At 40.4% G+C, this 27,487-nt stretch overlaps 1 protein-coding gene across 1 annotated transcript; it reads left to right on the top strand.

Moving 5' to 3' along the window:
- LOC146382822 (LHFPL tetraspan subfamily member 3 protein-like) lies at nucleotides 1–27,413 on the top strand. The gene is made up of 4 exons (XM_084933755.1): nucleotides 1–1,098; nucleotides 18,528–18,764; nucleotides 20,665–20,693; nucleotides 24,342–27,413. The coding sequence occupies exons 1-3, from the start codon at nucleotides 672–674 to the stop codon at nucleotides 20,679–20,681; spliced, it is 681 nt and encodes a 226-aa protein (XP_084789881.1). The 5' UTR covers nucleotides 1–671; the 3' UTR covers nucleotides 20,682–20,693; nucleotides 24,342–27,413.
- Nucleotides 27,414–27,487: the final 74 nt, after the last annotated feature.

Here is a 27,487-nt window from a genome sequence, read left to right as displayed (position 1 = left end):
CCGAGTCCCAGCATCACCGACAGCCCCGCGATGCTGTCATAACCAACACGTTTATCGTTGACGACGCAGAGAGGGGCTGTCGTGTTTTCTGAACGGTAACTGTGATCGGGTTGCATTGATTCCTAAGCAGAATACGGGCCTTATGTATGTATGTGCGACCACCTTCGGAGACATAACGGGCTGCTCGTTACAGGCTGAAGCCGTTTCTTCGAGGATACGTGCGCGTCATATGTTATAGGCTATAGCTGAGGTCCATGTGAATACATGCCTTTAGATGTCGGGAGGCTTTCCGAGGGCAGTACTGAGCTATAAAAGTGCGGCAGCGATGTGCACGTCCGACGGCCACACGGAGCGAGCGCAGTGAGAGACCGTTTGTTCCACTGTAGTCTTTGACTTTTCACAGGCAGGGTTCAGGCTCTCCGCTTCAGCTCCTCACTTGGTTCACCGCCTGGTTTTATGCGACGTCATGAGTTGATCGCGCCTGACAGATGTTGCTGTGTTGCAGATGCACAGGCATCGCTCCTCACGTTCTTCTCGCTGCTGTTTAAGCGTTGATTAGGTTAAATAATAATAATAATAACAAGAAGAAGCTGATTATATTCTAAATGTTAAGCCCTCGCTTTGCTCTCGGACAGATCGCAGCGTTCATTTAGTCTTCGTGATTGCATAAAATGATACCTGGATCCGCCGCATCAATGCTACCGTCAGCAGAAGCCGCGAAACTGTACCAGACCAATTACGTCCGCAACTCCCGTGTGATCGGACTTCTGTGGGCCATCTTCACTATTCTGTTCGGTATTGTTAACGTGACCATCTTCTCGCAGCCCTATTGGATTGGAGATGGCATGGATACGCCGCAGGTCGGCTACTTCGGCCTTTTTCATTATTGTATTGGAGACGGAGTCTCCAGAGACCTGACCTGCCAGGGTAGCTTCACTGAGTTCTCCGCTATCCCCTCTGGTGCGTTCAAGGCCGCTTCCTTCTTCATTGGAATGTCTATGATGCTGGTCGTCACCTGCATCGGCTGCTTCAGTCTCTTCTTCCTCCTCAGCACATCCACCGTGTACAAGATCTGTGGCTGGATGCAAGCAGCATCAGGTAAGTGTCCTTTTGGAGGCTAGCTCACCGCCACTGCTTTTTTTTTTTTAAACGTATTTTTAAGTATGAATATATTGCCTAAATGTAAAATGCCTGCAAGAGCTTAGAAGCTGGCCAGCTGTTTTCTGTGTATGCTCTGCTAGGCTCAAAACATTGGGATGGATCGAATTTTGATTGATGAGTTGATGAGATAAATTAATTGGGAGCGGCCAGGGTGAAAATAAACAGTCTCCAGGATCTCCCCGGGAGCTGGCAGTCAGCCCTCCCGAGCAGACCGTGCTGTCCATGGTGCTGAAGGGCTGCTGAATGCATGACCAACATCGCTGGGGTATTTACAACCCGAACAAGTTTCTTTCTGAAAGCATGGATTACAGTTTTAGTAACATATGAAACACTGTCCAGCTCATGATTAAAAATAAATAAACAAGGCTGCTTATTATTAATAACTATTAAAAAACTTTGATTCATTTTCTTCCTTGTATTTGTCTTACATTTGAACAATTTCAAAAACCTTGTGCCTGCATCAATGAGAACCTTTGGACTTCAAGTTTAATCCAGTGTTTTGGATTTCATGGGATATATTGTAATAATATAATCACAGCAGAGTCTCCAGTGTTTTACCGTAAGCAACTGAAAATGTTTATATGCGGTCTTGTCTTATTTGTAATGCAAAACCACATAGAAAGTGCACACCTATTCCCACAGTGATTAGATAGCTTGGTGCAGGAAGCTAGGCGGGCACACACAAATTTAGATTAAAAAGTTTCTTTTAGCTAAAGGCCACAGAACAACATAACATAAGCATTAAATCACATGCTATGTTGGTAATATAGCACATCACATGTATAGTTACAATGCAGCCCATTGTTATATGCAAATGATCTTCAGCCTGTCCTCGCAGCCAGAAGACGTGTGTGCTCTTATATGTCAGAGCTGGTTTTCAAAATAAGTCGAGGTCAGCCTTTCAGCTGCTGGCAGTGTATTCTCACTAACGGTGGGCTGATGTCAGCGGCAGCAGAGGCCTCGATCATCTGAAGAGTTCAGATGCTGCCAAACATCGGTCCTAGCTCAGCTGCACTAGTGGTCAAAGCAGTCGGCTTGCTGTTTGCAACAAACAGAAATGAGGCAAAGTGGAGGGGAGGGGGTATTTGGAAAGGCTCCAGCTCAGTGTGTTATGTTTGGGCTGAATTAACGCAATAAGCCCGTCTAATAAGAAGACCGCTGGGCTTTGTGCTTCTGCAGCTCAGAGATGAAAGAGAAAGCCAAAAGGAGAGACCCTGACCACAGCAAGTTGGCACAGCGATGCCTAATGAGCAAGTGTGACTGTTTAGCACTGTCAAACTTTATTACGCTTAGAATCAGCTTAACCTTCAGCTGACTTCACTTATAGAAGACAGGTGGCCCACTGGCAGTTCCTGTGCAAGTCATAGATGGTGATGATTGGCAGCTCAGTACAAAATAAAGTGAATACAAAAGGGTTCTTCATTGAATTCTTTCCTTTTATCTTATATTTTTCACTTTAAAACATTTTGGTAGCTCAGTATATGACAAATCTCATACCTGTAAAGCAAAGTGAAATTAAACCTGTCAGCTGGTCAGCGGTAGCTTGTTGTCACCCATCCCTGCTGCTAGATTGGCCAAGGACACAGTCAGTATTCAGAGCACTCTCCGCTCCATGGCACCAGCCTTTCTCTCTGCTCCAGCAATCATCCTTATGGGTGTCTTATAGACATTTTTACTGGGTGATATGACTGGTATGAAAACACAGCATGTAACAGTACCATGCCTCATTGAGTAAAAGGTCTATTCAGGCACACTAACTGAAAATTAAGGTCATACTTGACGCGTATACGTAATTTAAGTGGTACACTGTATGCCGGTTTTGCAGGAGCTTTCATAAATCCCCTTGGGCTGAGGTCAGAGGCTGGTGGATAAAACACTTAACATAGAAAACTCACGCTGTTGCACAATGCTCCTCGCCAGCGAATCAGCATGTGAGAACGCATCTCTAGCCATCTTTTCTGTGAAGTCCAGGTAGAAACATTCAATGTTTGATGAGAAAGTGAACCAGCAGGACACATTAGAAGTCTCAAAATGCCCACCGTGGCCAAACAGCTGAGTGCAGAGAGTGCTCAAGCATCCAGCCGGCCTTTGATGGGCTCGTACCCTTCTATACTCTCCTCAGCAGAGCCATTTTTGTCTGTGCCCCTGCACAAGTTCATGGCATGTAATTATAGGTGTGTACAACCTTTCTACCCCCCCTCATAGAGCTTAAAGACAGCAAAATATATGATGCACGTTTTTCTGGCCTTTAACTGCAGTTCTTCAGGGGTCTGCACACCAATTAACTACATATACAGCGAGGTCAGCGATAATTACTTCACTGTTTTATAGACTGACGTGCGTACTTTGCCTTGTCGGCCGGGCTGACAGACTTTTTCTGTAGTTCGCGCTGCAGTGTCTGTTTTTGAGAAGAAACAATGTGAGTCATACACGTGAATGAGCAACACCAAAGCTCTGTAAAGCAGGAAATGATGTGCAGACAGAGGGTGACCTATTTGGAATAAACAGGTTCGTTTTCAAAGGACTGCAATTTCATAAAGGTCAGGTTTCTACTTTTCTGACTTCTTTGTTTATTGTAATATTTCTTTCTTTGTTTTATTGATACTCAAGAATAACTCAAGAACAAGAAATCATTCCTAGTAACGTATGTGCAAAATTGTGTGCTTTTTGTAGTATTTGCATAATTACCTCTGATGAGTAATTGATACATAAATGACACACTTTGCCAGGAGGACTTGTTGCACAATCAGGAGTCATGGGTTTTCAAGAGGTTTTTATGTTTTATATTGAGGTAGTTCTATTTTGCATAAGATGATGCTATATCAAAATAATTAAAAATAATAGTAAAGGCTTGTATTCCTGCTTTCCTAATATGGCAAGTTAGCGGTCCATAAAAAGACAGTTTATGCATAATTAGATCAAATATTTAATATATACACTCGCTGGACACTGTATTAGATAGAAACCAGGTTGGGCCCAATTTTGCCCAATCTTTCATGTTGCTTATGCCAAATTTTCACACTACCATCTGAATGTTTTAGCAGAAATCGAGACTCATCAAACCAGGCAATGTATTTCCAATCTCCTGGTGTCCAATTTTGATGAGTCAATGTGAAATGCAGCTTCAGTTTCTAGATCTCAGCTGACAGGAATATATCACCCACTGTGCTCTTCTGCTGCCATAGCCAGTCTGCTTTGAAGTTGTTATACATTCAGAGATTTTCTTTATTTTCTGCATGACTTGGTTGCAAAGAGCAGTTATTTGAGCTGCTGTTGCCACCTTATTTTTAACTCAAAGCAGTCTGGCCATCTTCCTGTAACTGACTTCTAGGTCACTTCACTTAGGTATTATTAGCAAAAGTGTTTTTTTTTCAACCACACCCCAAGTTTAGTTTTCAGCTCCTGCTCCAGACATTCTCTTCCGCTTGTCCTTGTCAGGGTCACGGGGGGTAGGGGGATGGCCATCCCAGTTGTCTTAGGGCAAGACGGCGGGTACACCCTGGACAGGTCGCCAGTCTGCCGCAGGGCCAACACATAGAGACAGATAACCATTATGGGCAATTGAGAGTTACAAATTAACCTATCGCCACTAACTGCATGTCTTTGGAATGTGGGAGGAAGCCGGAGTACACGGAGAGTTCCCACCATGCCACCATGCTGCCTAACTAACTGGCAACTCCTGATCCATTCGTTAATAACTTTCTCACTGAAGCACACTGAGTCACAGTAGTTGAGCGTGAGTCACAGAAAGCTAGAAAAGGAACAAAGTGTCACATGTTGAATATGGGATTAGTTTCTCATCAAACCAAACTCACCGAGTTCAAACAGTTCAAACAGGATCATCACATCAAAACTTCAAACCTCTATGCTTCAAGCAGTGGTGAAAAAGGACAGTGAGAATATTAGGAGCACGCGAGGTGATGAGAAAAAGAAAAAATAATAAGGACCAAATAACAAAAGGTTTTGAGGTAAACAAAAAATCCAGGTCAGAGACAGAAGGTAGACAGAAAACAAATGAGACGACAGAGCTCAGCGAAGACGAGCTGGTCTTTCTGGTCACCTCAGTCTCTCTCCACATATTTCTCTTTGTATCATTATCTCTGTTCGCTGTTGTTGGCTTTTACTCCCATAGTCCATCCTATTGAGAGGCTTGTTGTGAAAGGAGCTTTAAATCCTGGTTGAATGTAGAGGTGGAAAGTGGTTGGAGCTCAGCATGAGAGCAGCAGTCATTGAGCTGCACTTGTCACTGCCGCTGGACCAGAAATGCTCCAGCTCTCTAGAGTAAACGCTGCAAATGAGAACTTTTGTCCAGATACAAATCAGACTTTCAAAAGCAATCTGAGGAAAAGACTGATTTTGATGCTTTTTCTAGACATTTCAGATGTGTTCCACTTCTCTACATGTTAATGCATGTACATCCCTCCTCGGGGACTGATACACTTTTTTAGCATTGTGCTAAAAAGGTCCAACTCCTTCAAGCTGCTGTTATGAATCACTATGTTATAGCAGCATACAGCATATAAAGACCTCCATTTATATTCAAATATTAGAAGTTTTAAATTTAATTTCAAAACGTGATAATACATTTTCTTCAAAATTATACATTCAGTTTCAGCATTTTCAAAGTTTTTGATCACTGCTTGCTGCAGGTTGAATTTGGTTTATGGCACATTACAGCTGTCTCCCGGCAACTGTTGTTTGTCCATTTTTGACATCTCTTTTTTTTTCTATCAGTATTTTATGTCATCCACACAACTCCATTTGTGTAACTATGATTGCAGCTGTGACAGAAAGTTATCCTTCTTTAGACCTTTTTGAGATTTTGCTGCAGTCTGTTAAACACGTGACAGAGACAGCCCTGTGCCCAGTCACTTGCACTGCTGCAACTCTGTACTAAACAGAGTAATGTGTCTCAACAGTACATTAAAATAGATACCCACTGTGGCAGATTTGAGAAACAACATGAAACAACACAGGACAGCACTCTCTGCTGTTACTGCAGTAACACACAGTAGTGCCTTTCACTATAACACCAGTGAGAAAGGAAAACTGCATACCTCTTTATGCCAGGGGACCGAGAATGAAATGACAAATGAAAGGAGGAGATCTGAGAGATCTCGAAACAGATATATGAATCTTTTTCAGACTAAAAATGGCTTGAAAATTGGCTGAAATCTACCATGGCCGTGTGGGAACATTGGCAGTAGCAGTGAGGTCGTAAAGTGAAACAAAGGCTCAGGAGTTACAGAACTGATTTATCCTCTTGCTGTTTCTTCTCAGCGCAGCAGTGAAACTCAACCTTTTTGCAGCAAAATAAACTGGATGCACAACACTGTATATGCACTAATCCACACCTTTGCAGCACCCGGCTCAACAGTCGAAGGTGAAACAGTCTGTATTTAGCTCTGTTTGTACGCTGTTATTTGGCACACTTGTCGTCCTTGCACATCAAAAAATCAAGGAACGATCTGCTTGCTTTCTTACCCATTTTTCTCACGTCCACCCAGGTACTTTGCTTTCAAATTACCTCTCCGTTAACACTTTTCCATCCCCCAGTTTTTTGTAATTAAAAAACACACGGTCACTTGAACCATCTAATTATAGTCAGAGGGAGGCAACTAAACTATCATGTATGCAGCTCACACTCCTGCTGATTGTGGACAGGCAAAGAAGATGGATGAAGGATCTTATCCTGCGTGGTGGTGCAGTGGTCAGCACTGCTCCCTCACAGAAACAAGTGTTCTGGGTTTGACCTTCCAGTGTGGACACTGCATGTTATCCCTGTGCCCACGTGGTCTCTGTCTGGTCACAGTCCAGAGACATGTTTGGTTAACTGTTGGCAGTGAATGAGCGATGAACACAGTGCATAGATTAAAGTGCTTTGAGTGGTCAGTTAGACTATAAAAGTCCCATATAAATGCCAGTCCGTATCTACACACCACCATGCACATTGCACATTGAAGCATGGTAATTTGCATGCATGCAATGCACTCGCTCCTCTTTGCAGTGATTACAGCACATACGGAAGCGAGGTCTATGCTGTTTTTGTAATGCATACTTGCTGATTTAATTCTACTATGTGGTTACAGAACAGCTGGTTTAATTTAAAAACCGCAAGACTGCCTATCTGGAGATAAAAACCAACAGATCAATGCTGATTAATTAGCCCACACTTTGTGAGTTTGAATGTAGCAGCGTGGAATACAAAACTCCAAATGCCAGCCAAGTCATCATCATGACTCCCCTGTGTTCAGTGTCCCTGTAGCGCTGCAGGGTGTGGAGTATAGATTTGCCGGAGTTAATCTCTGTGATCTCAGAAGTGGCCTAGCTCAGGCCAGAGCTCCAGCAGGGGAGGCTGCTGATTTATTCCACAGGGGGAGGGATGAGGTGGGATGGCAAGGGCACAGTGACCTAGAGTGTTAAAAAAAACTCTGCATGCTGTAGTGATGAATATGTGATGCACATGTAACTTCTGAGTGCATTTGTCTAACAGCTAAAAATAATATTTGCTTTGGAGGTGCAGACGCAGCATATATGTGTATATATATATATATGATAACATTAACACTGATCATGCATAATCAGCATATTTTAATCAACAGATTTTTCTCTCTACAGCCGGCCTGACTAGCCTATTTTCATTTTCAGTTCATCAGTGTTCAGTAATGCTTTTTAGCTTTGGTTTATTTACACCAAATGTGTTCTTTGGCACATCAAACACCGAGTAACAGCATTAGTAAAACAGGTAAGCCAATCCCAAGTCACCACTTTTCAGTGAGCTTTGACCAATCCCATCCATCCATTTTCTTCCACTTATCCAGCTGAAGCGTATCCAAGGTATCATAGGGCAAGACAGACACAAAGATACAGAGACACACTCACAGCTATGGTAACTTTAGAATCACCAGTTAACCTAATCCCACTAACTGCATGTTTGGACTGAGAGTACTTGGAGAGAAACACAGAAAAGCTCTGGTCAGATGATGGATTCCAACCCAAGACCTTCTTGCTGTGAGGTGACAGGGCTAACCACTACACCACAATGACCAAACAATGATCTTTTCTTGAAAATAGCCAAGTGGGTTTAATTGCTTAGACCGACTCAAGTAAAACCTGACCTAGGGCTGTTCGATATAACGATATATATCGGATGACGATATAAAAACGTCTATCGTTTCATTTTACGCTATCGTTTGTTTCGTGCTGTTGCAAAATAAACTGTTTACGGCAATATTTTTTCATCGTTTTGATGGTGACTGCAGTGGCTATATTAATTTCTTAAAGTTCTCTCTTTCTCTTATATTTAATATAACCACACTACAGACGGACAAGCGCCTGTTTTTATGCGTTGTCGTTAGCAACAACGAGGGTAAAACCATCACGTGTCCGCTTGTTTATTTTCCACATAAACCTTTCATAATAAAGCTCAAGATCCTGTTGAGACTTTTCAAAATAAACTGAATCACGTGAAAGAGTATGCAGAGTATTGAGAAGCAAAAAAGGAGCCGTCAGGTGCTAAAAAATAAACCTTAGACTCAAACGTTAGAATAGGCTTTTCCCTGCAGCACGCCGTGTAATAAATACTCCCAAAGAAAACGGCGGCCTTTACAACCTATGTCTAAAAATGTGTAGTTTAATGCATCAGTTAAAACACTCGACTCCAGATACACTACGCCCAGCTGGAAACACTTCAGCTACCCGAGATTCACAGAATTTACAGCAAATGTTAAATTTTTGTGATTTATATCGTTATCGGACGATAGATGTTTTATATCGGGATATAAGATTTTGGTCATATCGCACAGCCCTAACCTGACCGGTAACTTTGGTGTCTAATCCTAATCAGTGAGTGAAAGTGAAAACCTAAACAACTCAGCAAGAGGAAAAAAGCTAAGCATACCCAAAACAAAAAGGTTCCAGCTGGGTTCAAACCACTGTCTCCTGGCTGGATGATGCTCTGTCCTGGACTCTCATTCTGTCTTGGGTGAATGCTCCCATTGTCAAATGTTCACTGAGAGATCACAGTCCTGCCTAAGCCGTTGCTGTTTTGCCTCCATCGTCCCCGAACGGGTGACCCAGTGAGTATTTGTCACAGAGAACTCAAAGGTCTCTTTTGATCCCCATTGCCCTTGCCAATCTTTATCCTCTGTGGAGGTACAAGCTGCATCTGGACCTGTTACATAAGCCCATCACCCCAGCCTGACTCCCTCCTGCTCTGCTCACTGCAGTTTACTCCGCGCTCCTCCCATGATTCCTCTCCCCCGCTGCCTGCATTCTCTACCTCTGTATCCTCACCTAAGCTGCCATATCTCTTAAGTGCAGTCAACTGATAATTTCCAAGAAAAGCCTTTTCTACTGTATGTCTAGCTTGCTGCAGGGCATTTACATGCTGATTTTCTTTTTAACTTCAATTGATGTGTAATAATGAGGCTCTGACCAGATGGCGTAAGAATCAGGGGACATACACTCTAACGGGGAGGAGGGATTTAAACAATATCCTAGATAGCTAGACTAACAGTTACTAAGAACTAAACCCTTTAACCCCTCATCTATTGTTTAGTATATCTACTTTATTTAATAAAAATTGCATCACTGATGTTTTTGAGCCTGAACTGCAGTGCTTTCAGATTTGATGCAACAGAAAATTAAGCGCACCGTACATTTATTTTAGTCATAGTAATAGTGGGTAGCCTCTTATGGGAATGTTCAACCTTTGAAAATGATGCGTTGATATAACAAATATGACCTTGACCTTGACCCAAAACAAGGGCTCTAGGGAGGAATACACACACACGCGCACAATAGAGTTATTATTCAGTGCAATCCAGCTGCCTGTTGTAAGTGATTGACTAAATGATTTTTTTGTGTATTAGCACGTAGGTGGTGGAAGTGACACTGCATCTTTTTTGTCCTCTCTGCTTACACAGAGATGCTTTTTTACCCCCATCTCTATTTTTTGGGATTCAGGTTTATTCTGAAGCTGTAGCCAAAATTATATTGGGAACGATTTCCTTCTTGTAGAGTTTTATTCCCTGTAGCAGAAGTCAGAGTGCTTGCCGTAGCATATCCTGTATGCTGTAAATGCAATTTGCTCTTGAAGGAAGGTTATTTGCTACATTACAAGATGGTTAAAAAGTATTTGCAAGACTTGCCCTGACACAGAACGGAGATAACGCGATGAAATAAGCCATCGCCCGCTCCTTCCAATCCTTTCAAATGAATTGATAGGTAAGCTGTGGGTATTATGTGCTCGATGTGCAGAAAATTGCTGAAGATGTTGACAGAGGGGAATACTCAGAGTGCCTGGAAGCTCCTTGCTCCCCTCCAGCAACCATCAAGTTTTGCCAGCAACTGAAGCAGAAATAGATTTGGACTGTAGACAGCTCATCTCGATGAGCATGTTCCTCATCTTCCAGGGGAGCTTGTCAGAGTAAGTTTTAAAAGTTTATCTCGCTCCACTTTCCACTGTATCCCAGACACTTTGGAAATATGTTTTTAAAGAACTTTCTTATATTTGTGCCCAGCTGGGGTGTCTTAAAGTATATCAAGATCCTGATATAAGAGGATCAGTTCTCCTACAGCCACATATAAACGCTGCAACAGTAACACTTTCTATCTAAATATTATTAATAGCTCTCTCATTGTATGTATAATTCCTCCTCATAAACCTGCATCATGAAGCAAGCTTATACTATGTGGAGACACACTTTCACACTCCATTTAGCCACACTATATGGATCATACATCCTTAATTACCCCATTTATCTAATAGCAATTATGGCATATCATTGTCATGGTTTTAGGCCATCTTTCTTGGGTACTCATTCACTCGTCTATAGAGCCAGAGAAAAGTCTTGTCAAGTGTGAAAAGGGGATTCATCATGCCCACATTAGAGGCTGAATTTGCCATGGGAAAGATTGTATTAATCAGTCTCATTTTACAGCCTCGTCATTTGAAAATTAAGCTTACAGAATTGGACTGAGTAAATTAAGTATTAAATTATGACAGTGCAGATCATCATCACATGGATATCAAGGCCTACATATGTTTCTTTGTGATCATTCAATGGTACCGTGAGGCATCTGTTATCTATTTTTACTTGCTCTTGGATTCAGATGTAGAAGTTCTGACATTGATAATCTGTTGAGATAAATGAGATGTAGACTACAAATGAAAATACAGCGCAGTGAAGAAGTATTTACCCTCTTTCTGATTTCCTTTTTTTTCTTTTTGCATGTTTTTTATTCTTACTGCACTGATATCCAGTTGTTGTTGTCATCATAATGATGTTGATCCAGGAAAAAATTGCCACTGACCAATAACGTTGTCTGAGCATGTGGTTAGCATTAGCCCAGGGTCTGGCTAATTCTATTAAAAGCAATCACGAGAAAGCCAAGACGAGTAACGTAAATTTGACTAAAACCAAACCTAACTTGATAATATATTTATTATATTGTATAAATTAATAAAGAAAACACTTGAAATAGTTGCCATTTATTCTATAAGAGAGTTTTATATAGACAAAGGATTTTTTTCCCCCTACAAGGCAGGAACAACACCACCACAAGGATATCAGATACACCAACACACGTGTTTCAGATGACCAAATTTTAGTATTAAATAAATATAACCTGATTAAATACAAAATGTCGTTTTTAAATTATGATTTCATTTAAGGGACAAACACCTTCCAAATCTTCCTGGCACTGTGTGGAAAAGCAATTTCCACCCATGTCAAATCATGAATTAACTGTGATTAACCAAATTTTGGGGGAAAGCTGAGTTCAATTTTAATAGCCAAGCCCGGGTCTGATTATTGCCAGAGCCGTTGAATCAAGAAGTCAGTTAAATAAAAACTATGTGAAAGTGAAGTAGGTTAAAAGATCAGCAACACATGACACCAAGATCAAGAGAAGCTTAAAAGCAGATTAGAAACAAGGTCATTGACATCTATCAGTCTGGAAAGGATTACAAAGATATTTCTAAGGATTTAGGACTTATCAAACCCCAGTGAGAGCCATTACACTGAAATAGAGAAAACTTGGAACAGTGGTAAAACTTCCCAGGAGTTGCCAGCATACCAAAACAAAACAATCCAGGAGGTCACAGAACAGCCCAGAACAGTGAACCAGAAAACACCTTAACTTTTCGGAAAATATTCCGTGGACTGATAAGACAAAAGTTGAACTTTTTGGAAGGTTTCTGCCCGTTACATTTGCCTTAAGACTAAAACACCATTTCATAAACAGACCATATCAACAGTCAGACATGGTGGTGGTAGTGTGATGATCTGGGGCTGTTTTGCTGCTACAAGCCTCGGACGATTTGCTGTAATTAAACCATGAATTCCGTTCTCTACCAGAAAATCCTGAAGGTGAATATCAAGCCACTAATTCACGCCCTGGAGTTCAAGAACTGAAGTTAAAACAAAACAAAATGAAGGTTTTGGAGTGGCCTAGTCAAAATCTGGACCTAAATCAGATTGACTTGTTTTTGCATGACCTTAAACAGTTCATGCTCAAAAACCCTCCAATGTGGCTGAATTAAAACAATTCTGCAAAGAAGAATGCAAGCCAAAATTCATTGATTGCTGTTCTTGCAATCAGCGTCACAGTCAGCTGTTACGTTTAAGGGACAATTACTTTTTCACACGGGGCGACTCGGTAGGTTTGGAGAACTGTTTTCCTCTAATAAATGAAATCATTCAAAACCCACATTTTTTCTTCAGTTGGATTATCTTTGTCTAATGTTAAAATTTGTTTGATGACAAATATGATAAAATAAATGATGAAAAAAGGATCAGAAAGAGGGCAAATACTTTATCATGGCACAGTATATACATTTTGTTTTTGAAACAAATAGAACCAAACTTTGTGCTCCATCAGCTTTAGCCTGGGGCTGCTACACATGGTGTGGTGTTTAGTTTGGACTGCCTGTCTCCAGCCTCAGCCTTGGTCTCATATGAATCATCACATACCAACCCCAATTTTCTCAGCAATCGCTGTCTTCAGCTTAACGCTGACAACAGCAGTGTAGATGAGAAGCAACACAGACAAATTATGTCCTAAGGAATAGTGGCTCTCAAACAAAGAAGGACAATTACAAGATATAAAATTGTTCAGCTTGGATTTAAGTCATTATGTTGCTTCCACTTTAAACATAGTCGATTTCTATATGAAAGAGCATAAAAGAGTGTAGAATAAACGCCTTGAGCAGAACTAGATTTTCCTCAATAATTAGGTCACCATTTCACTAATGTAAGTTGTGGACCGACACTCATCATCGGGGTTTGATCGTTGTGAAAAAGACATTAAGTGTTACTATGTTAAACGAAAAGAAGCGTGCACGTGTTCGATTATGTGCGAGGGTCAGATCCATATGCGGCATCAGATAGCACAGTTTACTATGCGTGCATGCATAATTAAGTTTGTCGCAGCTGTTTAAATGAGGAGAGGAGAAAACACATTCCACAAAGGACTGTGGGAGATGAAAATTGTCAATCCCTTTTCATGGCTTATATATGTCGCAGGCGTTTGAGTGATGGAGGCAGTCGGGAATATACACAACTGTTTAGTTCCAGGTCAATCAATGACATGCCGTAACAGTGAAATGATGCAGTCAGACATGCAGCCGCATTGACAGCGTTACAGCAAAACAGATTACAGGTTTGTTTTTCTTTGTTCTCGAACCAGATGCACAAATCCAATGAAGCTGCTGCATTGGTGGTCACACCTCTGCTCAGACCTCTGCTCACCTTGACTCTTAAATGACATGCGGAGATTATGAAAAGGGAAAAGTATAAATAAAAGGTCTTTCCGTATCGATGGGATTTACTTGTCTCTTTGGGAAAAATGAGCCAATGTGCTTCTGACAAATCTGCTGCCATCACACGGCTCTGTACCATCTGTCGGTCTGCTCTCAAACTCTACTGTAGTGCTGTTTGCACCTAATCTGCCCTACCTACAGTCTCTTACGTAAGTTGCTGTTAGCCAACAAGCATTTCACAGTCCAGTTTTACACTTTCCTGATCCCAATTTTCCCCAAAAGGAGAAGACAAACAGAGGAAGGTGTGTGCTTGTGTGGAAACTGCAAAAAAGAAAAAAAAAAACTCCAAACAAAAACAAGTAAATGCTGAGAATAGCTCTGCTTGTCGAGGGGCTCCAGCATATGGTAGCCAGCGTTCATGACGTTGGAGTGGTGCTGGGTACTTGCTGGCGGCTGCACACAGGAGTGGAACATGGCAAGGGTTCAGTCTCTCGCCACGTCCCCTCCTCCATCCTCTCCCTATATATCTCTGCGTGCCTCTGCCTCGCCCTGCCTCATAATCTGTCTCTCCCTTTCTCTGCGCCTGTCTGCCGCTCTGGAACGAGATGGAGACAAGGAAAAAAAGCCAAAAGGGAGGATAATGCCCGTCAGTTAATGTCTCGTCTCCGCTCCGACTGACAGCTGCATTCTGTTAGGTGTGCTGCTATTTCTGTGGCGAGGAGCCGGAGCACACCATTTATTACTGCAGCATGAAGTTCTGCTTCAGTGCAGTGCAAGCGGGTGCAGCCAGCAGATTCACAGAGATAATGAGATGGTTTTTGTCTCTCTCTTTTTTTTTTTTTAACTTTATGAGAGCTTATTTATCATTCATGGGCAGTTTATGAGCATTCAGCAAATTTATTTTTAACCCACTTTAATATATCTGCAAGCCAACTCTGTTTTTAATGAATTTATTAACCGTTTATGAACTTCGAGTGCATGGCTACAAATTGCAGACACAGTTTTTAAGGTGATGTGTTTTTACTGGTTTGTCCTATTAACAGCCCACAAACCAAACACTCAACACCCAATTAGCATCACATAAAACAGATCAGATAAAACATTGAAAACAAACAATCAATCAGCTTTTCATTTATTTCATGTGGTTTATATACAACTTTTTTTTCTTTTTGAGAGTTGGGGGCGTAACTTGCATATGGAAAATGTATATGGAAAAACAATCCTGGTGATGTCCCTTTGGGGAAAGCCAAAACCTTCCATTGCTCCAACATTTTTTGTCTGTCCTTTCATTCTCTTTCGCCAGTTCAGGGTTACTGGAGGGTTGAACCCCATCCCAACTGGCATAGGGCGAGTGGCAGGGTACCGTATTCAAATTTGCAATCGCCAGTTAACCTGATCTTATGTGAAATGGTGGATTCGAACCGAGGACCATCTTGCTGGAAGACACAAGTGCTAACCAACAGTTTTTCTAAGCATGGGGGTAAAAAAGAAAAACCAATGAGCTACTCAGTCCTGATTATTTTAAGCAACTAGAATTTATACCACTTAATGTACTGACATGTTGTCACGTTTGGCAAGTTGTTTGGTGGAATTTGGCCTGTCAGTGTAAATAAAAAGTTTAACCATGTCATAATTTTTTCTCTTTTCTAAAATTCCTGTGTTAATGAATCCACTGTCACTCTAGAGCCCATAATTACAGCTAAAGCACCATTACATGTATTATTTACATATTACTTCTGATTAATAATTGATCCACTAACAGAATTCCCACATGTCTTGTAGAGCATTCGTAAATCAAATAATCTTTTTTTTATTATTATTATTAAAGGCCTCTTAACTGAAAGAAGTCAACGCTCTTGCTTATTTTGGTGTTATTATGATATGGGTGTAGACTGCTTGATGGTAACCTTTATGCGAATCCAAATTCACAGAAAAGGTCTCATTATGTAAGCAGTGCTGTGCTGGATGGGGCTTCTCTGTAGTGTTGTGTGATTATGGATTAGTTCATAGCAGGCATTCTGTTACAGTGCATGAAGGGAACATGTGCTCCTCCTCTAACCACAAGCTGTTTCTGGAAACAAGAGTGACATATGTGGCACCCTCTGTTGGTATAATCCTGTCCAGTGCATCCCTCTGAGATGATTATCAGCAGAGGCAGACTTTGTAGTAAATAGAGTTCAGTAGTGACTGAGACATATTTTACTGTGAGTGTTATCTTTTGTCCTTCTTCCCATCACACGTTCAGTATTTGTCTCCTATTCCATCTTACTGGCAACAAAACTATTAAGAGGGATCCTCCTGTGGTTCAATCTAATATTCATGATCCTGTTGAACTGAGCCAAAGCGACACAGGAGACAGCCAGAAAGATCGAGAAAAGTGCTTGCTACCTTTGTAGCAAATACATCAAAAAGGAGACAAAGAATAGTAATGCGTATTGACTGGGTGAATATCGAAAATGGCCTTCTCTGGTACTCCCTCTGTTCGATGAATGCCGTACACAACACACCCCCTGCTAGGAGAAGCACAGTTGGTAAGAGTTCACTGATTTTCTTTCTAAAAAACTATAGCTGACTGTGTACACAAACAAAAATCAACTTTTCTTCAATATAAAATAAGTAAAATTAAATAAACAAGAAGGTTCATAGTAACATAAATGATTAACCATTTCTCTCAAAACTACACTAGTTTACATGATCTGTTTTCACTTAAGTACAATTGAAAATAAAGTGCTCTGCAGTCAGAAAGCGGTACAAATAATTAATGGAAAATAAGCTGCTGTACACTCGCTGCACCTAGCATATTTTACCTTACCAAACAAAAGCAGGTGCAACAGATTTATGCAACAAAACAGATGTGACCTGCTTGCATTATTCTCCAGTATGTTTATAACCCCATCAGATAACAGACACCCACCTTTATTTTCTGCTTTATACCTCTCCATAATTTTCCTTATAACTTTTTTGATCCTTTGATCATAACAAGGCTGCTAGCTTCTGGCTGACTCTGAATTATTTAGCTTTAGCCACTTTCCCTTAGTTAGCGTCTTTAAAATGCTAAACTTGACTGGTTAAGGGTGCTTTCATTAGGTGTTTGACTAGGTTTAGTGCACTTTGGTGAACTGGTGTGTCTTCGCTTACAGTGAAAACCTTCCTTGCTAACGACATGCTAGTGTGTGGCTGTGCGAGTGACTGTTAGCTGCTATGCACAGGCTGTGCATATGGGAAACAGATCTGACATAAGCACTGATGTTACAAAAACATAGATGTAGCTTTGGTTTAGAAAAATAACGTTAATTAATGAAGTTAGTTAGGAAATAAATATTTCAAATTGGAGGATTTGTGGATCTGTGGTACAAAACTGCACGCTCATTGGCTAATGGTTTGTGAATCGCCAATCAGTGTCCAGTTTACCAGTCAGACCTGCCATTCCGTTTCACATCTGGTTTTTCACAACCAAGTAAGAAATGCTCATCTCTTTCACAGTAGCTACTTAAGTCTTTTATACTAATCACAACCAAACTATTATTAACTATTATTACAAACTATTATTATCTTTTCTGCGAGAAGGCAACATCAGTCAGTTAAACAACAAACCAATCAAAGTGTGAACATTTAAGAGTTAAAGCAAACTGTCATATACCCTAGATTTGGTTATATATTTTTTTGTGTTTTCTTTTTAAGGGGGAAAATATTAAGATAAGAATTTTCCAAAATGGCCACAGGAATCAATCAACTAAGAAAATGTGAGTCTAAGAGTCTTAAATTCAAGCCAATGAAACTCAGAGGCAGCTGTATTTCTTTTCTTTTACGCCATCAGCATCAAACTACCTCTCGGAGATATTTGCTGCTGAACACAACTCTTCGTGTTGTGAATCAAACAAATTGTAATGCTCTTTGTTACCTGTAGTGTAACAAAGAAAAGATCACCCTGGTATTTTGTAATACCATACTAAACCTAACAGTGGCACACACATATTGCAGGTAAGTGTTTGAAAGTTCATGGGTAATAAACTAGAAAAACGCTCAAAACCCCCAAACCTAATACACAAACAAACAGCATTCAGGGGCAAAACATTGAAAGCAACTAGGTGTTCAGGGAATAAAGAAGTGGGGAGTCTGTTTTATTATTAATGTGCAATGCGCTGTGGATAATTGTGCAGTCAGCTTTTTTTTTTTCCATGTCTACTGCTGCTCTGCTGCAGCACCACCTCAGAGGAGGACCTCATTCAAAGTGAAGATGAGAGAAATTTTACCCTTTGGGCAATAAGTGAGAAAGAATTAGACAGGCTCCTCATTTTCTTGTGCTTTTCTGATGCAACATTACCTTAGAGAAGAATCTGTTAGGTTAAATTAAGTTAAACACTTTGGGCCAAAACAGAGAATTATGAGCAATAAATCTAATATTATCACCAATGTAAAAGGTTGAGGATGCTGGGAAATCCATAATGTTTTGAGTAGTCAAAACACTTTAAATCTGTCACTGCTATTAAACACCATTATTCCCACCCTTATATTCTCCTCCTTTATGCTCATATGTATTCTTGGCTTGTCCTTATTTTTCTTCGTTTGATTCACGTTGCCCATCTCTGCCTCCGACTAGGTGTCTGTCTGGTGCTGGGTTGTATGATCTATCCTGATGGATGGGACAGTGACGAGGTCCGGCGGATGTGCGGAGAGCAGACTGACAAGTACAGCCTGGGCGCGTGCTCCGTTCGCTGGGCTTATATCTTGGCTATCATGGGCATCCTGGACGCCCTCATCCTCTCCTTCTTGGCTTTCGTCCTGGGGAACCGGCAGGACGGCCTCATGACAGAGGAGCTGCTGGCTGAAAGCAAGGGTGAGAATAAGACATGACTGACTTCCTTTGAAAACTTAAAGCAACATCTTACTCATAAGATTCCTATTCCTCTGTGGGGCAACCTGCATATGGCCAATAAAGCATTCATTCAATTCAATTCAATTCAATTCAATAAAAGCTGATGTGAAAAAAGTTATTAAACCCATCATAGTTGGAGAAGTTTCCTCATCCATGATGCATCAAATAGCTGAAGCTCATTTTTCCTTTCTGAAAAATGTATTTAAACGTACAGTAAATATTTCTAGAACTAGGCACTGATCCCACTAAATTTCCAAATATTTTAACATTTTTATCATTAATTGAGAAGTAATCAGTTTTTCTTTCTCGCTGTTGTTTTTTTGGCAGAGTGGTGCCATATAAATTGCTCTGAAAGTGCATCTTAATGCAGTTTGTGTTGGTGGGGACTGCCAAATGCACACACACACAGAGCAAGAACGTTTTAAAGCTTACTTCAAGAGTCGGCTCGCGATTCATCACAGCCCAAGTGACTTTCACCAGACTGAAAATAGAAAATGCACATTCATTAACAAGGTGACAAAATATAAACAAGGCTTGAAAAGAGATGAGATGAACTAAATCCATGAAAGGATTACAGTCAGTGCACTCTTGCGTTCACGCCCAGTGAAAGTTTTGAAGTAATGAGCTTTTGATGCAGCCTTTTTAAAAGCAAAGCTAAATTTAGAAAGCTTCAGATGCACACTTTGAATATAACGAAGGGACTGGCATAAGCCTTCTTTCGGATAATTACAACCATTAATGAGCACCCGTTTTAACCCCTTAATAAGCTTTTTCCCCACCACATCCCTGTGAGTTAGGCAGCTAAAAAAATGATTCCTGTTCTCTTTTGATTACAGTTATGAACACTATCTCTTCTGCAAGAGAATGCCATTGTAATCTCTTTTGCTAGTTTGTTATGCACCTATTTGTCAAGGTAAATTAATTATTTTAAACTGATCTCTATTATTGTTTTGGGGATATTATAACAGGAGCTTTGAGGTTCTGAACATGTGTGAGGATACAGTCAGATATATTTCCAAATTAGTCAAACTTGCAAGTCACATTTCTGCTGCGTCTCCAACGGTTTTGTGACTGTGTGAGTATCTGGCAAACTTCTTATCAAAATATAACCTCACTTTCCTACGAAACATGTAGAAAAGGCCTGTCTTGTACTGGTAAGCATGCATGCATACTGTATGTAATTCTGCATCACTATCACAGCTCGACACAGTGAGGTACTGTGGAAAGGCCTGGGTAAAGGAATGTCTCCCAGTGGGAAATGCGATTTGCGTGTCCATGCCCTGTAGTCTGTAATGGAACCAGACAGGCATGGGCAAACTGTTAAAGAGAGGTGAGGAGGAAGGATGGACATGAACTAGTAAAAGAAAAGACTTGTTCATCAGCAGAAGGGATTTGGAAAAACTGGCGTGTGTAACATCATTGGGTGCTATGTTTGATGGCCTGTGAATGCAGCTGGTAATAATAAAAACAGCAATCATAATAAATAATTCAGATCTGCAATTTATTTTATCTTGTCCTAAACTCTGGTGACCTTCGAGTTACAGTTAAAGGTAAAAATTATAAAAGATTTATAGACAAAATCATAGAAATGAAAACTTGGCATTATCCATAGCTTTACAACATCAATAATACTCTGATGATGATAATGCACCACTTACTTCTCTCTTACTTCAGGGCGTGGGAGAATCTTTTCATTATAGCTCAAAAATCTTTAACCAGTTCTCTCATCCCTGGTGCCATCTACTGGTGTCTGTGTGCAATGCATCAAATCATATGCGTGGCATTGGTTGGACATGCTTTCATATATTTTTTAGAAGTGTTTTATATTTTTCTCTGTTTTTTTTGTTTGTTTGTTTTTTAGATGGAGGGAATGCCTAATCAAATCAATAGGTGAGTAAGCACAAACATACATCTTTAACTGTTATATTACACAAGCCTCCCAAATGAACTGATTGTGCTTTAATGTTTGAAATATTATCTGTGTCCTTAGGCACCATAGAGGTGTAAATCCAGTGTAAATGAAAAAAGTCATTTACACTTCACTCCTTAATGGATCGTTAATTTAAAGTACAATAACACGATATTTCAAATCAATGGAAAGATCTTGGGTTATAAATGTTTCTTGGCTAGAAGCATCAGTAGGTTCCTATATTTAGGCTATATTTTCTGTGTTTTGGTTGCCTCAGTGTGTCCTTATCTGATCCCGTGTGTCCCGTTCGGTGTTCATGCGTCAGTCCCTTTGTGTTTCCTTGTCCCTGTACTTGTTGTAAAGTGTTTGTATTCAGGTTGGTATTCATCTCCGCTGGTTGTTTCCCATTTTACTTTGAAGGTTTGCTTTCTTTCATTTCCTGCATCAGTTTTGTTCCCTCACTGCCTCCCTTGATTCCCTGGTTATTTTTACCTGTTGTTAAGTGCATTTTCCTTCCTACTGTTTCCCATCAGTAATCAGATGTTTGTGTTTAACTATTCCTGTCTTCTCTGTGGCCTTTGTTGGATTGTGTGTTGTTTATTCCTTCTGTGTCACTTGTGGGTTTGTTTGTATTTAGTTAGGTTTGAAGATTTTTTTGTTTATTTACCTGGTGGTGCTTTCTCATGAACTCTCAGGAGAGTTGCAGTACAGCTTGCTTTTTGTTTCTTATGCTGGGTCCTCTAGCACAAAGTGAGTTCAGGATATCTTTCTGTTATCTGGATTCACTTAGTCTAACAGTGGCAATCAGGATAAGTGCTAATTGTTCTGTTTTCAAGCTGGTTATCACCCTGATAACGTTAACCCAGTTAACCGACAGTTTCTCCTGCACATTCACATGAAAGAGGTGACACTGGCAACATCTAATCCAGGGGTGTCGGACTCCAGGCTTCGAGGGCCGGTGTCCTGCAGGTTTTAGATGTGTCCTTGATCCAACACAGCTGATTTAAATCGCTAAATTACCTCCTTAACATGTCTTGAAGTTCTCCAGAGGCCTGGTAATGAACTAATCATTTGATTCGGGTGTGCTGACCGAGGGTGAGATCTAAAACCTGCAGAACACCGGTCCTCGAGGCCTGGAGTTCGACACCCCTGATCTAATCAACCAAAAATGTCACACAAGAAGATAAAACTGTAATATATGAAGAGGTTAAACACATAAAATAGTTTGCAACACAGCTGCTGCTGACAAATCGTTGATATAACAATGCTTCTTGGCAATAAAACTACAACTGGAAGTCTATTTATTCCCCCTTAAATGGTGTGACATATGGTTAGGGCGATTTAAGTCTGAGGAAACAAGAGACATTGGTAACCTAACAATTGTATTCAATTACCACACAGCTGCCTCAGTAGCATGTGGAAGAACTGTACACAGCCACAACAGCCTGGCACCTCCTCCTCATGCTAAGATGGTAAATGGACTGGTTCTTATATAGTGCTTTTCTACTCTTCTGAGCACTCAAAGCGCTTTACACAACTTGTGCATTCACCCATTCACACCCATTTGCACAAGCACATTTTTCTAGGTGCTTTCTAGGTAACATTCACACACACACTCATACTCCGATGGATGCATCGGAGTATGAGTTAGTATTAGTTAGTATTAGTATCTTGCCCAAGGATATTTGGCATGCAAACTAGGGGAAGCCAGGAATTGAACCACCAACCTTCCGATCAGTAGCTGACCTGCTCTACCGCCTGAGCTACATGGCATCCCATCCTTCAACCAACATTTGTTGGCTTTGTTGGTCCCTCTGTCATGAACTGCACAACTAAGCTGATCCCACAATTATTCAGTGGGGTTGAGGTCAGGACTGTGGGCAGGCCATTCCATCCTCTCCACTCCCAATTCTGGAGGTAGTCACTGTTAAACCCTGATCTGTGGGGGACACTTGTCATCTTGGAGGTCCCAGACTGTGGAGATATGGGATTGCTGCTGGCTGCAAAATCTCATCTCGATATCTCTCTGAAGAGAGATTGCCTCCAATGATGACAAGACTTGTTCTGGACTCATCGCTGAACATAACGTTCCTAACATGTTCAGGTTCCAGTGCACATGTTGCTGACACCAGCATAAATGGGCACAACAATGAAGGGCAGTTATGACAGGTCTCCTGGCAGTCCTACGAGACCAGAGATTGGCTTTGTGCGAAAACTTGACTGCAAAACTTGACTGCAAATCTGTAGAAGACTGCCTACAGTTCCTAAGTACTAACAGGGTGAGGAAATGGTCTTCTTAGAATGCCCATCTTGCGGCCCGTCTCTGACATCACTCATTATATGGAACTTTTCCTTTAATTTGGACATGGTACCATGGCTCCCTTCAGATGCTCAACCCACAAATGTATTTTCCGTACAAATGTGGCACCATTTAAGGGGAAATAAACAGGCTTTCCAATGATAGAAAATTTTCCGCCATGAAGGATCGTTACAACCTAGAAATCATTGATCAAACAAAAACTTCCTAATTTTTTGTACAAGGTTTATAAAAATCAGAATACAATTGTAAGCTTAGTCTACAAATTTAATGTAAGGTCAGTGATCACAAATAGGTGCCATGTTAGAAGATCATATTGTTTATCAAAGAGTAAAATTGTTGTAAATTTGTTTGGAGCCAAAAAAAATAAATAAATATCAAGAAATAAAGTTGGATTCAAAAATCTATATTTTATTGCTGATAATCATCACAAAAGCAAAAAGACATTAGATACAAATGTCCAAGGGACTTTCCAGGAATGGTGATGGTATTTTCTAGAGGACCTACTGGTCACAAGGTGGTGAGTTCATATCCATTGATCCATCTTGAACATAACCTCGTCCAAAGAAGTTTAGCATCACAGCATAATTAGGTAACCTCCGGGTTTATAGTGCAGGACTCAGATATGCATTTGGGTCCACATTCAAATCATGACAAAAAGAACCCCAGTACCGTACACATGTACTCAAAAAACCATTGTAATGTCTTAAGACAAAGATGCACGTGCAGGCAATATATAGCAAAAACATGGACAGCGAACTGAGAAATTAACTGACATAAATGGCTCTAATGTGTCAGCATGTGTCAAATGAACCATGCTTTATGCATAAATACAACCACTGCAATTATGAATATTAAAAAAAATCAGTGAATCAGTGCAGCTGCAGCACGTCAGTGGTTTGCATTTATAAAATTCTATAAAGTCCTACCGATGTACAGTGTTTAAGCAATTCAAAAATAAGTAATACCTTACTGAAAGGATTAAAAAGAAGCATGCAAGCAACAGTTCACAAAGCATGCAGAGTAACAATTACAAGCAAAAAACAGCTCAGTGATTATATTCACAATACTCTACATGCAGCCATGCAAAACAGAACAAAGACATATGAGCAACACTGCTGATTAAGCATATTTTGCACACATTTCCTCTGCAAGGCAATGAAGTATAGATGAAATGCTTTTTCCCCATCCAGAATTATTCATCTTAACAAGGTCATGGTGTACGTATGTGTAAGCATAACTCTTGAATAACAATTGTAAAAATCGGAATAGCTTGCAAAATACACTTTGTCTTTCACTTTCTTTGTTGCAGGTTCCCGAAGATCCACGTGTCTGTTTTCATAAAGTACCAGTCGATCAACATCAGCTTAAAAAGGAGGGAGGCGGTCCGAGTGTGTGGTGGAAAGGAATTCTGTTGAACCAGCCAGCCTGCCTTTTGCAACTACCTGCCAAAAAAACCCAATGTAACCTACCTTTGATGTTGTGCTCACCGTTGTGCTCACAGTCCTTACGTCATCCCCAGCATTTAGATGGAGCCCAAAGCACTTCTATCCTAATGTGTCCGAGCCTTGCACAACATTTCATAGACCATGGCAAGGGGCAGAGACTGTTAATCTGTCGACAAGTATATGGACTACCCACTACCTACCTGCAAAGACACAGGGTTGACATTGTACACTTGCATTGTGAGCACAGACAAAACACAAACACACACACACACACACACACACACACACTACAACCAATGTTCCCTCTAATTTTTCATGTGTCTGAGCGAACGCACAAACTCCCTAAGCGGTCCCTTGGACCACTGTGAGCAGCAGCAGACGTGTGCACTGTGGTCACGCCAGCATCGAATCCATCCAAGTTACATGGTTTATTAAAATAATCAAATTACAGCATTTATGTTAGACTACTTTTAATTAACTGCTTTAGCCCACTTACAATGAAAATTGAAAAAAAATCTTGTTCATGACCTGTGTAGCATGTAGCACACTATTGGAAGTAAAAATAACTTGAACTCCAGTTTTGAAAACACAACTTTCTTTTTTTTCTTTCTTTCTTTCTTTTTTTTTTTTTTTTATAAAGCTCTGACTTGTATTATGAGTATGAGTCTGTGGTCTGGGAGAGAGTCCTGTAACTCTCTGTCTGCAAAATACAGTAAATAATGACCAATGTTGGGCAATTAATTATATAGTTACTTCTTTAAAAAAGTAACAGAGTTATGCAAACAACAACATTTTTTGCAGCTGTTTACCTAAAAATGCAGCCAAGGCGGTTTTTTAAATAAACATTTCAAACTATTTACAGAACAATCAGCTGTTCTGCATCAAATTTGATGCCACTCCAAAAAATAATTTCTGTCCACTATGAGATAAAGGAGAACAACAGCCTGATACCTGCAGGCCTGACAACAGGAGATGTATCACTCCTGTAACACCTGTAACATTCAGCAGTCGCCTCATTGTTCTGACACACACAACAAAACTATTGACTACACTACACACTAATTAAACAAGATTTGCGCTAAATGTCGCAAATCTCTCACATCTCAAAACACCGCCGTCACTCCTAAAACTCCCCTCTTCCTAAACAACTAAATGCCATGTTGCTATATCATTTTTTGATTGGTCGACATGGTACATTTTTCAACCAATAGGAAAGAGTGGGGTTTTTTTGGATTTGTTTTTGCTCACAGGTGGAGAGGGCTTTCGAGCGTTTTCCTTATAAAACGCCGTTTTTACTGTTTCTTCCCGCAGTAAATATAAACAACAATAGTATTCAGGAAGAAAACCAAACATTGCATATATTTTTATCATAACTCTGGTTTTACGTGGCCTATCAACACAATTTAAAAACTGGTATAAAGTCCACACTTTTTCCGTCAATTGTTCCGTCGTTCCTGCTCACATCTCCAATGGTTGTACGCGTTGTCATTGACGCCACGCTGCTTTGCTAGCTAAAACACCGGTGTTGGCACTTAAGGACGCTGTCATAGCCTGTCAACCACGTTGATTAGCTTTGTATATACAAATGTGAATCGCATTATTGGCTGGACTATGTGATAAGGTGGCATCGTTCTAATCCCATACGGGAGCAGCCAGTCACTTACTGACTAACACTGCAAAACAGAATTGTTAAAGTTTTAATTTTAATTTCAATTCAGGTTAGATTTTTTTTCTGTGTGCAACGCAGATTTTCTGTGCGCAGAAACTGTGCCAGCAGTGCGCAATTGCGCACCCGCGCAGCTTAGAGGGAACATTGACTACAACTCATACACAAGATTTTACATTCAAACAAAACATAAACAAAATTCTGTAATTACAAGTATTAAAGTATGTTAACACTTAGCTGTGTGTGTCACCGTCAGAATGCCTATCATGTTTTATTTGTGAAAAGAAGAAACTTCTCATTTTCAGATAATATCGGGTTTATGTAAATCTGTTGTGTTTAGGTTTGACACTTAAAAGAGAGTTTTATTTGCTTATGTGCCCCCACCCCCCTTGTTCCCCCTCACTTTACTAGAGAAAAGGATATTTAAGACTCTTTTATAAGAATATTGTCACCTAAAATAGACACAACTTGTATTACAAAGTATGTACAGTAAATATTTAAGATGTTATAGGTATTTTAACTAAGTCCATTTAATGCCCCGCTAGCTAACTTTGCACAGCGCTTCAGTTTAAGAAGAAATCTAATATTTTATAGTTTGTGTATCTACACTGTGATGGTGGCTATTGGGACTGCTGCAGGACTCCTAGCTACTGTATGACTGTGTGGTTCTGTATGAGTGCATACCGTAAGGAGGTCAGTGGGTATTTGAGGGAGTGCATGCACGTATGTGAGTGCTGGTGTGAATGTGGTGTGTGCAATAGTTTGTTGGTCTAGTGAACCAATATGCCAGCCTCACACACAGTTGTCCTGTTGTTAATCTAAATCTGTGGGTCTATGTCTTAGTCCAGGTCTCTTTCTGTTTCTCCCTCTTTGACTCCTTTTGTCTCTTTGCTTTGTTGGGACATACAGGGTAACATAAAGGGGGTGGGAGTATAACGTGGGGTGACTGGTGTGCCTGAGTATTGAACTCAAGTAATAATGAATTAGTAAGGCCTGTCCCAGCCTCACCTGTGGGTGTGTTCTTGTGTAAATAGATATTCTGTAGATGCCAATTAGCAAATATGGAAAAGATGATTAACTTACAGCATTGAAAGAGGTTCCTTAAAAAATAATATTAACACTTAATAAAGGTTTTCACTGTAAATCTCTGTTGTGCTTTTTAAAATTTATTATTTTAACCAAAGCTATGAAGTTTTTAAAGGGCAAACCATGTAAATGGATGAGACATGTGACAGTATATATAATAATAAAAAATACACATTGTGGTTTATTCTCTGCTGTTTAAATGGCTAAAGCAGCCTTGCACCCTCCCCCCTGTCCGTTCATTTACCCACTGTATCATTT

This window comes from Perissodus microlepis, chromosome 7 (genome assembly GCF_051167445.1).
Source record: "Perissodus microlepis isolate ML-2025 ecotype Zambia chromosome 7, ASM5116744v1, whole genome shotgun sequence".
NCBI lineage: Eukaryota > Metazoa > Chordata > Actinopteri > Cichliformes > Cichlidae > Perissodus > Perissodus microlepis.
This window is presented reverse-complemented; position numbering and strand designations above follow the sequence as displayed.

Bases quoted from the DNA above. Each gene is read 5' to 3' on its own strand.
- LOC146382822 (XM_084933755.1), top strand. From the start codon at position 672: ATGATACCTGGATCCGCCGCATCAATGCTACCGTCAGCAGAAGCCGCG. The intron at 1,099-18,527 runs GTAAGTGTCCTT...GCCTCCGACTAG, and splicing joins CTGGATGCAAGCAGCATCAG to GTGTCTGTCTGGTGCTGGGT.